A 10,198-nucleotide genomic window follows, 5' to 3' on the forward strand; every position below is an offset into this window, starting at 1 on the left:
ATATTTCTTCATAACATATAACTTCAGAAGCAGTTATAAGTGAGATCTTAAACAAAACTCTTTTGTATATTCGTTGAATGTTCGTGCCCCAGAAATACGCTATAAAATTTAAAACCATGAAAATCCTGATTCCTATCAACATGGAGATTTATCATTATTTGTGATATATGTCCAGCTTGGTTTCACTTTAAAACCACAAATAAAGTTTTAACAATGGACATTTTTCTCTGTGAGAGGTCTATGATCAAACTAAACATCTCTCTGAAACTGATTAGGTCCTGAGGTTTCCAAATTCAATATTCGGCAAATATAGAGCATTTGTTTGGCCATAAGAAATAATTAAGAACTTCAGAGTTTGTGCAATTCCTGCTGAACCTGCTCCTCTTTTCCGATAACATAATTGGACATAATCTCGTCTGGTTTTCAGCCTCACTTTATATAAGACTGAGGCAGAATAAATCACATACAATTAATCTTTTGAGGATCTAGGTGACATTGCTTTACGTTTGTACGTCAGCAAGTCCTTTGTTTGCTAGTAGTCAAGTACAGTAATGGAAATTTTTGTTATTAAATGTTTTATTTCTTCTTCCTCACTCCCAGCTATCCTGAGTCCAGAAAAATAGACACATAGTCATTCTGTGAAGACAAAGGAACATTGAATAGTTAATTATATAACAGATAGAGCTGTCCACTGTGTATTCATTCTTGTAACGAGTTGCTAGAAGATAAATTTGCATATTTAGTTCAAAATCTTATAAAATAGAAATGGGATGGACTGTTTTAGCAGTTTCATCGTTTGTGTAGTAACCATAACACTTCATGGAAGATCTGACTCAAAATACCACAAGGCTCTGAATAAATGGAAGAGGAATGCCCTATAAACATCCACACAGGCTTGACACAGTGGTATCTCCACTGACAAGATATATTTAATAATATTTAAAATTCACTTTTCCTGTATAAACAGTATCAATGTAAACCTAGGGACGGCATTTGCTTTCTCAGAACTGAAGTCTCTTTCTTCCGGTGATAGGCCTAAATTAAAATCAGCAGAAGTCACTGAGTTGTTTTTGTAGCATTTTCATTGCTGGAAGGGACCTCCAGAGGTCACCTAGTTTGTCCCAATCTCTAGCCAGGACTCTCCCTAATACTGAATATAGCTGTATAGCGATCTGCATTAAGAAAGCTTTTAAAGATCCCTGGGGTTGGTCAAAAAATAGCTAATATTGGCCTGATTCATAGAACAGCATTATATGTTTGTCAAAATAGCCACCTTCATCAGGAAAGACATCCATCAGGGCTAAGTGCTACTAGTGGCTTCAAAAGGAAAAGCATTATTTTCTCAGAGAAAAGGGTGGTAGATTAAGGAAATGACCGAGTGTGTTTCTATTTTTTTTGTTTAGGTGTGCATTTGAATGCTTATCAAAAAAGAAACATAGACCACTGCAGGGGAAGCCGGAAAGTAGCTGTGGGCAAGCAGATCACAACTCTTTAACAAGGACTTTCAAATTGCTACAGAGCTCAGAGGGGGGCTGTTATCTCAAACAAGATCTGATTAGCATCAGGTTAGTGATGGGCAGATGGTGAAACAAAAGAATAATATTGACAAACCTGCTTTATAAATGGTATCTTTTCCCCATAATCGGCTGAGTTTGTTGATCATTTTATTTCTTCAACTCCATCAAACTTTGGGTCCAATGGACAGGAATTTAAGTGTAATTTCAATTTTCTAAGACAATGACATTATTGTTTTATAGAGAAAGTATTTCTCCACAATTATTGGACTTCTGAATTATTGGTTTGAAGTACTGTACTAGAATCTAGAAATTCAGCTAAAAGAAGAGCTGATCCTCTTAGCTGATTATTACGGGCCTTTAAGCCTTTCAGTCAAACTAGATAGAGACTTAAGATATGTCTGTAACTTATGAAGTGAGGAAAATGAACTGCCCCTCCTCTCCACACAACTGTCCCAAGTATCCGCTTGTTTTTAACACCAGAGTTTTTCAAGTAATATTGTGTTTGGTTACGTAACAGCCTGCTCAACCATGGATGCTTTCAGATGGGAACTGGGGGGCTGGATGGAAATAAGGTTAGAGGCTTTTTTTAAATCACATACCTTCTCGCCAACTTTCAAATTATTTTGTGCCTGGAGTGCTCCTTCAAAAAAATTCATTTGAAAATATATCATTAAAAAAAAAAAAAGAAAAAACATTAAGTACCTCTATGTTCTTATAAGTTTTAACACAAAGTCTGGGTTACAGGAAGTGGAAAGCTTGACTCCTGTACTGGCCTCTCCCAGCCTCCTCTGTAATTCTTGACTTTGAAAATGGGAATTCAGCCACCGAGACTTTCCGATGTGCAGCTGCCTTTCTCAGAGAACACTGACCAACTAACAAAGTCTTCAAGTTGTCTTTCTTCTTCCTTTTGTGAAAGCAGAAGACAAAAGGACAAGGAGATGTCTCTTCAGTGTCTCCTTAGCTATACATCATCCCCACAGTGGACATCTAAACTTAATGTGCAGTCCACATATTCACCATAAAACCTGGGCACTTAAGGTAAGGAAATACTTCTGTAGTTACTTGGTATATTGAGCAGACTTAGGTTTTTTCCTCTGTTAAACTACTCAGATAATTGTCCCTAACTAGTTTGCATAATCAGCTTTTAAGAAGTGTTCTTTTTTAAAGTTACCAGCCTAACAAATTTCCATAGCAGAATTCCAAATAGAAGAAACTGAATCAGCTTTAAAGAAAGATCATCAAAATAAAGGAGTATAAGGAAAAGCAGAAAGTGACACATTCTGTCATTTTTATTACCAAAAAAAGTTCAAACCATTTACATGCTGACATTAAATGCCATATGTAAGTTCACTACAAGCAAACTTCTTTAAAAATATACATACTGTATATATTTACATTCAAGTTTGAGTAACTGGTGTCAAAGTATACTTCAGGGTCTTTATCCACCCTGTGCATTTGTTCAGCTACTAACTAAACAGAGATTGTATCTTCACTTAGGCACCTGGAGAGGTAGAAACTGCTTTTTAAGGGGGAAAAAAAACTGTAGTGCAAATGTGAGGATCACGGTTGAAGCAGCTTATACACCAAGGAGGCCTTAAGTATAACTAGCTTTGGTCATCAGAAGCTGAATACATGTAGCCTTGTCTTTTAAATTAAAACCAGATAAAACTTTGGGTAGATGCTCTTCTGAGCACATCACGGGGTTGGCAGTAGGAATGCTCTGCCACTCTGCACGGAAAACTGCATATGACTGAGTTAGGCAACATAGCAGTAGGGCTGGGCTGGCAGCTGGGCACCTTTTCCCTGATAAGACACAATACACAGATGAGTGGCTTTAGAGACTTCAAATTAACATCTGTACACCCACAGCCCGGAACTCAGAAGCCACCAAGGTATTTCCTCTCCCAAGTGAAACTGCTCTTATTTCCGCCATGCCCACCTCCATTCCAAACTGAGCTAATAAGTCCAGAGAAGGGTGGGGTGGCCCAAGAGTTCTGCAGCCCACAGTTTGTCAGCGACGTGACTAAACCTCAGGATGGTTCCTGGGCCTGAGAGGGGCTCCCCGGGTTCTTGCCAGACTTGGCAGGGCTCGTTCCTGAGAGGGGAAGCTGGAAGGAAGCCACGGGGGTGGCCGATGGCAGAAGCCCTTCCCGTTCCCTTTTCTTCTGTTTCATCCTGCGGTTCTGGAACCAGATTTTGACTTGGGTGTCATTCAGTTGCAATGAGTTGGCTATCTCGATGCGTCGGGCCCGAGTTAAGTACTTATTGAAATGAAACTCCTTCTCCAGTTCTGTCAGTTGCTTGGTGCTGAAATTCGTGCGGATCGCGCTGGAGGGGGTGGCGGCTCCATACTCCGCGAATTTGCCTGCAATGTAAAGACAGGGCGTCGTCAGCGTGGCGAGATGACACGGAGACGCGACTTGGGAAGGCTTTGGGGCCACACTAGAATCAGTTACTGAACGGCCCTTCTGGGTCTCTGAACACAACTGTGCCAAAAGAAAAGCTTCACGGAGCGCTCCTTCCCGCAATTTTCTCAACCCCTGGCATTCGGGGCACGCTCAATGCAATTCGCCTGGTTTAATAATTCCTGGGGCCGCGTGTTCCCCATAAGACCCAAACCGCCGTCCACAGGGACCGCTGCAGCGCACCCTCGGCTCAGTTCCGCTGGGCAGGCTCGATCCCCAACCCCAGTCGCGTCCGTCCGTCCAAGGCCCAAGTACTTACTTTTCTTCGGGGCGTTCCTCTTCACTTTCATCCACTCGAACGTGCTGAAGGCGGCAGGGAGGCCGGAGGCTGGGGACGCACACTTGGGGTAGACGCCGGGAGCAGGGGACGCGGTCTGGAAGGCCCCAGAGTGGCCGTCGGTCGGCTCTTTGAGACACGCCGAGAAGGGGCCCGGCTCGCCGAAGGCCGCGTAATCCACCTGGCCACTGAGGAGGAAGGAGCCGCCTCCAGAGAAGACAGCCGAGGTGGCGTAATGGACGTGCGCCCCGCTGTCGTCTGCCGGCCGCCCGAGCGCGCACGGTAAATCGTACGCGGGCGCGGACCCCGGGAGGCCGTAGTCTTCGCCCCCGGCCTGGACAGGTGCGGCGCCTGGCTCGTAGGCCCCCTCTAGGGGGCACGGCGCGTACGCGGGCGCGGCAGGCCCGGGAGGCTGCGCCGGGGCGGCCGGGGGCGAGGGCACCGCTCGCGCCGCGGCCAGGGGCAGGCAGCTAACGAACGCGCCGTCGCCGCTGCCCAGGGGGAAGGCGGGCTGCAGGACCACGGGCCGGGCGTCGGCGCGACAGAACTTGGATGCGAAGCTCAGCAAGTCGCCGCCGTCCCGGCCGCACGACACGTAGTCGAGGTAGGAGCTCATGGTTCCGGCCCACCCACCGGAGCGCGCCGGCCGGGCCTGGGTGTGGGGTCCGCAGGACCGCCGCGCTCTGCGCCGCTCCACCTCCCCTGTCTAGCCGACCTGCCCTCGCCGAGCCATGGCGAGCCAGCCGGGGGTAAATAGTGGCCTAATATAGAGGCGGGGTGGCCACGTGGCGCCGGCCGGCCAATGGGCGCCGTCCCCGCACGGCCCGGGTCCCGACTGGCGCGCGGCTCCACGAGCCTGCCCGGCCACCAACTTTGCCACACAGGCGGGAGGCCGCCGCCCCGCGCCCCAACGCGGCCCAGAGGACAGCCTTCTGGCCCTGGGGCTGCTTGGCTCAGGGCGGGGCGTGAGCGCTAAACGCCCGCTTCCCGAACAGGTATTGGGCAGGTTAGAGGCAGAAAAGCAGAAAGGGCCGCTCGGTGGAGGAGGAGAGAATGGAGAGGGGGAGAGCCTGTTCTTCTACACCGTGGGTGGCTAGCCCCTCGAGTGTGGATGGTGGTCGCCGCAGTGTGGGAAGGGTTAAAAGGCCCTACGGAACCCCTTCCTAGCTTCCTCCAGGGAAGGTAAAGTGATTTCTCTTCCCTTTTTCTCTGAACCCTATGTGCTTTCAGTATTCTTGGCACTGGTGATATCTCTGGTGCTCAGACGTTAAAAATCCGCCTCCAACGCGTGAGACCTGGGTTCGATCCCTGGGTTGGGCAGATCCCCTGGCGGAGGGCATGGCAACCCACTCCAGTATTCTTGCTTGGAGAATCCCCATGGGCAGAGGAACCTGCCAAGTTACAGTCCATGGGGTCGAAAAGAGTCGGACACGACTTAGCGACTAAGCACACAAACCTGAAGTAGACGTTTAATTTTCCTTTTCCCCTCACCCCCGATTTTTGGGATATAAATTTTATGCTGTAGGTGCTGTGTAGCTAGGACGGCACAAAATCTTCACTTCTAGGCTAGATTTTGACGTTACTTCGCAGCTTCTTCCACTGCTCCCATTTGTGGTGCATGAGAAGCGAGTGTTGAGTGCGGATTTTGATTTGGACAGAAGATAAAGTTTCTGCCTGTGGGACGTTTAGCAGATTATCCTCGTGGACTAGTTTGTAAAAGACAGAATCTGCCGTTGGGATGAGTCGCTCGCTGTGCTCCTCTCTGGGAGGTTGGCTCTCACCCGTGCTGCGCCCGCTTTTTTAGAGGTACTTTGGCTCCAGGGCGCAAAGCTTCTCAGGGACCCGTCAGATCTCAGAGGTTTGGACGGGCTTGTGCCTCTAAGCAATTAAAGCTTCTGTTCCATCAGATAAGTGCTGCGTCGTCTCTTGCGAGTGAAATCTGAGGGCTCACAATGTTAATGGGCTCACGTCTTTCCCTTGATAATATGGTTTTGTTTACTGAGTGTAGAGAGACGGGAAATAAAAGTGCAATTGGCACAGGAAATGGGGGGTAGAAGAGTTACAAAGCTTTACACTGACAAACTTTCCAACTTCCTTGAACATTTTTTTTTTTAATGTTTCCTTCTTTGGGGCTCTAGGAAAAGAAACAAGTTAAATAAATAAATAGATGTTATTTACACACAGCAGTAATGAAAGAGGGTGGTTTCCTAAAACTCTGTGTGAATAAAGAGCCTACTCTTGGCTTTTTCAAGTGCTCTTAAGAACTTGATCTGTTATAGCCTCTGAGTTATGGTGACCGAGGTTTTATTATTGTTTTACTGAGCCACTTGTCCTGAAAGAGCTATTGAGCCCTTGCCTAAAATTCCACTCTGAGGAAGTCTGGAAAATAGGAGTGGTTACAGTCCAGGGAGCCAGTTCCTTACAGGGATGTGAACTTGTGAATAAACAGTGTTAACCACAGTGGTGAGGCTGAAGTTGAGCCAGCCAGGAGGGGAGGGGATAGGTAGAGGGTAGACACCAAGGAATGAGCACAGAGCTGAAGAGGTCTAGGATTCCTTCACTGCTGAAGTTCTTGGATTTCGCTGGGAAATAAAATTCTGGGCTGGAAAAGAACCCTTCAAGCTTGATATTGCTACTTCAATTATCTCCTGTAGCCAGTCACACAGCAAACGTCCTTTAAATAGTTTTTATTTTCGAAATAGTTTTTAAAAAGAAAAAATTAAGGCTCTTCTCTAGCACCTTGGCTGGGAAATAATAGACCTCTTTGGAGCTAACTCGGGCTTCATATACATAGGCATTTCTTCACTGTCCTCCTTCTGTACCCTTAATGCCAAAGTATCAATAGGTCACAATGTCCGTTAACCCCTCACTGGCTAGAATTCAATTTTTACCAGTTTTTACCAGCATAATGTCTCAGCTCTCACACTCCTGTCTCAAAACTAGAAGACCCAGTCTCAGATGGTACTCATCTGATCACAGCTCCTAGGTCCAGAGGCCCAAGAGGGTCAAGAAGAAAGGGCGGCCCTGTCAATTTCTCTAGAGAAAGACCTCCAGCCCTCTGCAACCCAGGTGGAGGACAGAAAACCATTGTCTGGCAAAAATGGCCTAAAACCTATCAAATTATGTGCCTTTTCTCTAAGGTTTCAGGAAAAACAGCCAGCCTAGATGCCTTGGCAACTGTCATTTCAACAAAGACAGGGTTTTTGCTGCTAAGCATTTGGAACAAAGTTTGGGTCCTGCATGTCTCAGTTAAACACTGACTTTGTTGCACCCCTGAGCTGCACATGCTATTTCCCTGAAGCAAAATTTGGGAGATTGAGCTTTGCCAAGGGAAGAAAACGTCCTGAAAGGGACATCTAAAATTAATAATCTAAAAATTAGATTTTAAAAAGTGTGTTATTTTAACAACTGTGGAAGAGAGTGGGTAGGTGGGGTTTTCATTATTTGTTCAGATCCAGTAACAGGTCCCTGATAACTGCATGCAAAGAGCTATATTCTGTTCCTCCTTCTCTCTACTCCCTTGACTCTCCCAGCCTTTGGCATATACTACACCTTGGGGCTCAGAGTTGCCATCTCCACTCCTGGGCTGTTCTGACTTGCTCAGGATGAAAGTCAAGAGTTTGGTTATCTCAGACTCAGATTCAATAAACATTTGCCAAAGACTTACTGTGTAAGAACTTTTTGTTAGGGGAGGGTTAGGCTAATAAAAAAGATATTCTTAAACCAAAGGAATAAGGGATTCATTTTTGACACGTTAGCTATGCTATAAATCTACTCTAGGAAAATCTGAATCTATAATTTTCTAAGGAGATGTTGGAAGGTATTATTGGGGCAATTGTGTATATAAAGATATGAATATGGATATTTTTAGTACCTTTAAAGTTTGTCTCCTAGAAGTTCACAGGGTATAGGAGAAACATCTTAAGGATTTTATTGCTTGTTCCCAAGGGTCACTTGCCCTGCTGGGTCCTGGTGCTGAGTTCTCAGCAGGAGGTGGCAGCCTAGGGGCCTAACGGCCAGGTTGTGTTTGATGTAGGAATGCTTTGAAATCTCTCCCATCCTACTCACCACAGCAGTCACCCCCAACCACTGCCCCCCCCACTACCTTTCTCTCTACCATTCAAACAACAAGCTTCTTTTCTGCAGACAGAGCAGTGGAGGCTGGCAGTCTAGTCTTCAGTGTGTTTACAGTTGTTCCTGAAAAGCCTCTTACAATCCTTCTCCACAAGTCCCATTGTGTTATCCCTTTAAGATGCCTGGGTGCTTGCTAAATTGTTTCAATCCTGTGGGACTCTTTGCAACCCTATGGACCATAGCCCCCAGGCTCCTCCGAACATGGGATTCTCCAGGCAAGAGTACTGAAGTGGGTTACCATGCCCTCCTCCAAAGGATCTTCCCAACCCAGGGATCAAACCCACTTCTGCACTGACAGGTGGGTTCTTGACCACTAGTGCCACCTTGGAAGCCCACTGATGCTTGAGCACAGGCAAACTCTTGGCTCCACAGCCCCAAAGGACACAAAGGCTCTTGCTTGGGATAAAAAGTGGGGTTGTCTTTTCTCTTAAGCAAGATTTGTAGTTCTCTGCAGCATCTTTCTATCCCAAGATAGGGGTAGAGATGAACAGGATCCTAAAGACAAGAATTCAAAGCTTGTCAGAAGTCTGATACCATGACCCTCCCTGAGGAAAAGAGTCTAGTGTGCTGTGACTTTTCCTAGAGCTTTGTTAAAGGCTTGTGAGTCAAGCCCGTCCCTGGCATATGGGAGGCATTCAAGAAATGTTTGTTGGGCAGAAATGAAAATGGACAGAACGGTGTGTCTTCACCATTACCAATGTTGGCTAAAGGATATCCTTAGATTACTGGCTCCTAGCACCACTTCAGGTGGGTAGGAATCACCAGAGAAGCTGGTTTAAATGTGCAGTTTCAAAAATAAATGTGCAGTTTCCTTAGCCTTCCCCCACCCCCGTTGAGCTTCTAATCCAATAGGTCTGACTCAGGAGTCTTTCTTTTTAATAAATCTGTCGAATGATTCTAAAGCAGTGTTCTTCAGAACCACACTTTGAAAATGCCTGCTTTAGGAGCTGGGGTAGGGAGCAGTGTGGGGAGACAGGGTAAGTCTTGACCAGCACGATGAGAGCTCATGCCTAAATGGAGCAGGATTATACCTGAAAATTATCCAGAAGCCTACTGGGAGGTAGAGGAGGAGAGATCAATGTCAAGATCAAACTTAAGTCTAACTAGACTGAAGTTCCAGAAAATGTCCTTAAAAGGTAGTCAGTAGGAGCATCCCAAGTTTTGCTGACAAAATAGTGCTTTGAAGAGATGCAGCTCACTTCTTGCCACTTCCCTAACTTGACTTTGAGAATGCAGTGGAGTAGGAAGTGAAAGAAAGGGATTTGTCGCTCGCAATCCCTTCAGAGGGAGCTGAGTGGTTCTGAGGCAATGGGAAGAAGGAAGGAGTAGGAATGGGGGTCTTAAGAGAGAGAAGCCAGCTCTCATTTCCTTCCATCTCTCCCAAATGGTCTGGAATGAGCATTTAAGCTCTCAGGATCCAAAGTGGACCACCGTCCCTTGGCCTAAGGTGTAACTCTTACTGTGGCTAAAGATTGACCTTTTGCAGCATAGAATGTCAATGCTAGAAGACTCCTTAGAGAGAGAAGTGACATCAAACCCCTCATTTTAGTAAGGAAGCTACTTTATTTGCTCAGAAGTTAAAAGGCAAAGCCATCCTGCAAAAGATGAGGGTGGCCACTGCGGTTTCCTGCATCTCCAGTCTGCCAGGAGCAGAGAGTCAGGCAGCCGCTCCGCTACACAGTGACGACCTCCATGCTGAGCAGCTGAGCAGTGCTCAAGGAGACCACACAGCCAGCGGGCTGACTGGGAGGCCTGCCCTCCCATTGCCATTTGTTTGCTAAACCTGTGCCCTAGACTTCTGAGGT

General features: G+C 46.4%; 1 protein-coding gene across 1 annotated transcript; it reads right to left on the reverse strand.

Annotated features, from left to right (window-relative positions):
- Positions 1 to 2,788: 2,788 nt before the first annotated feature.
- Positions 2,789 to 5,018, reverse strand: HOXD1 (homeobox D1). Its single transcript, XM_006066087.4, has 2 exons — positions 4,242 to 5,018; positions 2,789 to 3,882 (listed from the first exon to the last, which is right to left on the reverse strand). Exons 1-2 carry the CDS (start codon positions 4,873 to 4,875, stop codon positions 3,548 to 3,550), a joined length of 969 nt encoding a protein of 322 aa, XP_006066149.2. The 5' UTR covers positions 4,876 to 5,018; the 3' UTR covers positions 2,789 to 3,547.
- Between the last annotated feature and the right edge of the window lie 5,180 nt (positions 5,019 to 10,198).

This window comes from Bubalus bubalis, chromosome 2 (genome assembly GCF_019923935.1).
Source record: "Bubalus bubalis isolate 160015118507 breed Murrah chromosome 2, NDDB_SH_1, whole genome shotgun sequence".
Classification (NCBI taxonomy): domain Eukaryota; kingdom Metazoa; phylum Chordata; class Mammalia; order Artiodactyla; family Bovidae; genus Bubalus; species Bubalus bubalis.